Genomic DNA, 2,160 nt, shown 5'->3' with positions numbered 1-2,160 from the left:
ATTCCTGCTCTGGCAGCACAGACCCAGCAAGCTGCAGCACATGGGCATGTCCTGGGAGGCCTTTGTGTGCCACAGCCAAGCATCCATCTCCTCAGCAAATTCCTCCCTGGGGAGACAGCCCCATGGCTTGCAGGGGTGGTGGGTGCTGGCCCTGAGCACCCTCTCTCTGCTCCCAGTGAGATCAAGCTGTCCGTCACAGCCGCTGTAGCCGACTGCATCGTGGATGCCGTGCTGGGAGACCTGACCATCGCCCAGTGCAAACTGGTGAGTGCTGGGGGCTGCCAGCACCTGTGGCATGGGGATGGGGGGCTGGGATGCAGGATGGGAGTCTGGATACCCCAGCATTGTCCAGGTACCTGGACACCAATGCCGTGACACTGGATTTGCAGTCTGGGAAGCAGGACAATTCCCACCCAGGCTGGTTTTCCTGCCAGGTAATCCTCTCCCAGTGTGGTCACAGCAATATTAACACCCTGAGCAAAGCCCCAGCGCTGCTGCCGTGTGCTGGGGTGACGCCAGGCGCCGGCCACTCCTGCAGCAGGGCAGCTGCGCTGGGCTGGACACCGGCTAATCAGGCCTAAATCCGCTCACAAATCCCAGCCGTGGGTAGGGAGCAGAGCAGCGCAGAGCACACAGGGCAGCCCAGCACGCTTCAGCCCCTGGGATAATTTAAGCGCTTCCTAATGGTTTTAGGCAGAGAGCCTCGCCAGGCAGGGGCTCGACCTCCTGGTGCTGCTGCCGGAGTCGGCTGAGGACGATGCCACGGCGCTGGCGAGGGGCAGGAATCCTCCGGACCTGGCTGCAGAGGAGGTAGGGACCGGAGCCGCTGTGTGATGCCCGCGGTACAACCGCCCTTTATCCGCCTTACGGGATGATGCCGGGCTTAGCCACAGCCTCTCCGGGTGCACGCACTCCCGGCTCCCCCCAGGGCAGGGCTAAGGCAATTAGTGCTGGGAAATGGGACTGTCAGCCTGCCAGGCAGGCTGAATGTGTCCTGGCACACTGGAATGTGTCCTTGTGGCAGCCTGGCTGCTTGTACCTTGTCCTGGTGTTGCTGCTTTGGGACCTGGGATCCAGTGTGGTGAAGAGTTCTGGATGGGGAAGTATCCAATCCAGCACCATGGGTGGTTTTGGAGCTGGGATAAGATGAAGGGGTGCAGCTCTGGGAGCCTAGGGGTGATGGAGGGATTGCACCCATCACTGGGGGAAGCCTGGCAGGCTCTGGCTGCCATGGGATGTGTCTTGGCACAGCCAGCCTGTCCCCTGCCCACACCGGAGCTGCCACCATCCCTCTCTCCCTGCAGTACAAGATGGCCCTGCGGAGGAGAAACAAGCACTTCAGGAGCATCCGGCCCACACCAACTGTGAGAAGTAAGGTCACTGTGGAGCTGTCCCTCTGCTGTGGCTCAGTGGGTGCCCTCAGCAGGGCATGGCAGGGGCGGGGGGCTCGCAGCAGCAACGGGGGAGCCTCATGGTCTGAGCCCCCCACAGTCATGGGCTGAGGGCAGCAGGGTCTGGGCCCTTCAGAGAGCCTCTCCCAGTGCTGTGTGGGGTCTGTGAGGGAAGCTCACCTTGACCTTGCTCTTGCGCTGGTTTTGGGCCTCAGCTGGCTCAGTGCCCTTGGGCAGTGGAGCAAACGCCCCGAACTCCCTCCCCACAGAGCCAGCCCGGGGTAGGAGGTTTGTGTGTGATTGTGGGTGCCATGGTATCTCCCACGGCCACCCTGGACATAGACATCACCCACTCACCCAACAGCCTTGGGGAGAAGATGTTGCCCATGGGTTTCCCTTGCTGCTGGTGTTGTCCCCACCGGCCTGGGAGGGGAGTGAATCTCAGGGGGAGCACAGACAAGGAGCAGCTGATGGGTCACTCTGCTTTGGCTGAGCTCATGCAGACTCCAGCACCCCTGTGTCCCCAGGGGATCCCTGAGCCCCGCAGCACCCTGCTGCCCATCCAGAGGGTACCTGGGGGGGTGAGGAGCTGCCTGCAGAGCAAACCGGGTATGTTTGTGAGCGCTGCTCACTGCTGGCAGGGTTTGTGCCGTTCCACTGCTGCCTGCTGCAGGTCTCAGGGCTGGCTGCGGGGCTCGGCCCCTGCCTGAGCATCTCCGCACACTCCCCCCACAGCATCATCCCCCGCACGCAGCAAACCTCCGGCGGC

The 2,160-nt window shown here is 62.6% G+C and overlaps 1 protein-coding gene across 1 annotated transcript in view; it reads left to right on the top strand.

Moving 5' to 3' along the window:
• LOC102044903 (capping protein, Arp2/3 and myosin-I linker protein 2) overlaps nucleotides 1–2,160 on the top strand; it is a 22,932-nt gene that overhangs the window by 14,821 nt on the left and 5,951 nt on the right. Inside the window, 4 exon segments of the mRNA XM_031058398.1 lie at nucleotides 177–264; nucleotides 694–810; nucleotides 1,305–1,371; nucleotides 1,607–1,679. Coding sequence (XP_030914258.1) covers nucleotides 177–264; nucleotides 694–810; nucleotides 1,305–1,371; nucleotides 1,607–1,679 — 345 coding nt within the window.

This window comes from Geospiza fortis, unplaced genomic scaffold (assembly GCF_000277835.1).
Source record: "Geospiza fortis unplaced genomic scaffold, GeoFor_1.0 scaffold97, whole genome shotgun sequence".
Taxonomy (NCBI): Eukaryota; Metazoa; Chordata; class Aves; order Passeriformes; family Thraupidae; genus Geospiza; species Geospiza fortis.
This window is presented reverse-complemented; position numbering and strand designations above follow the sequence as displayed.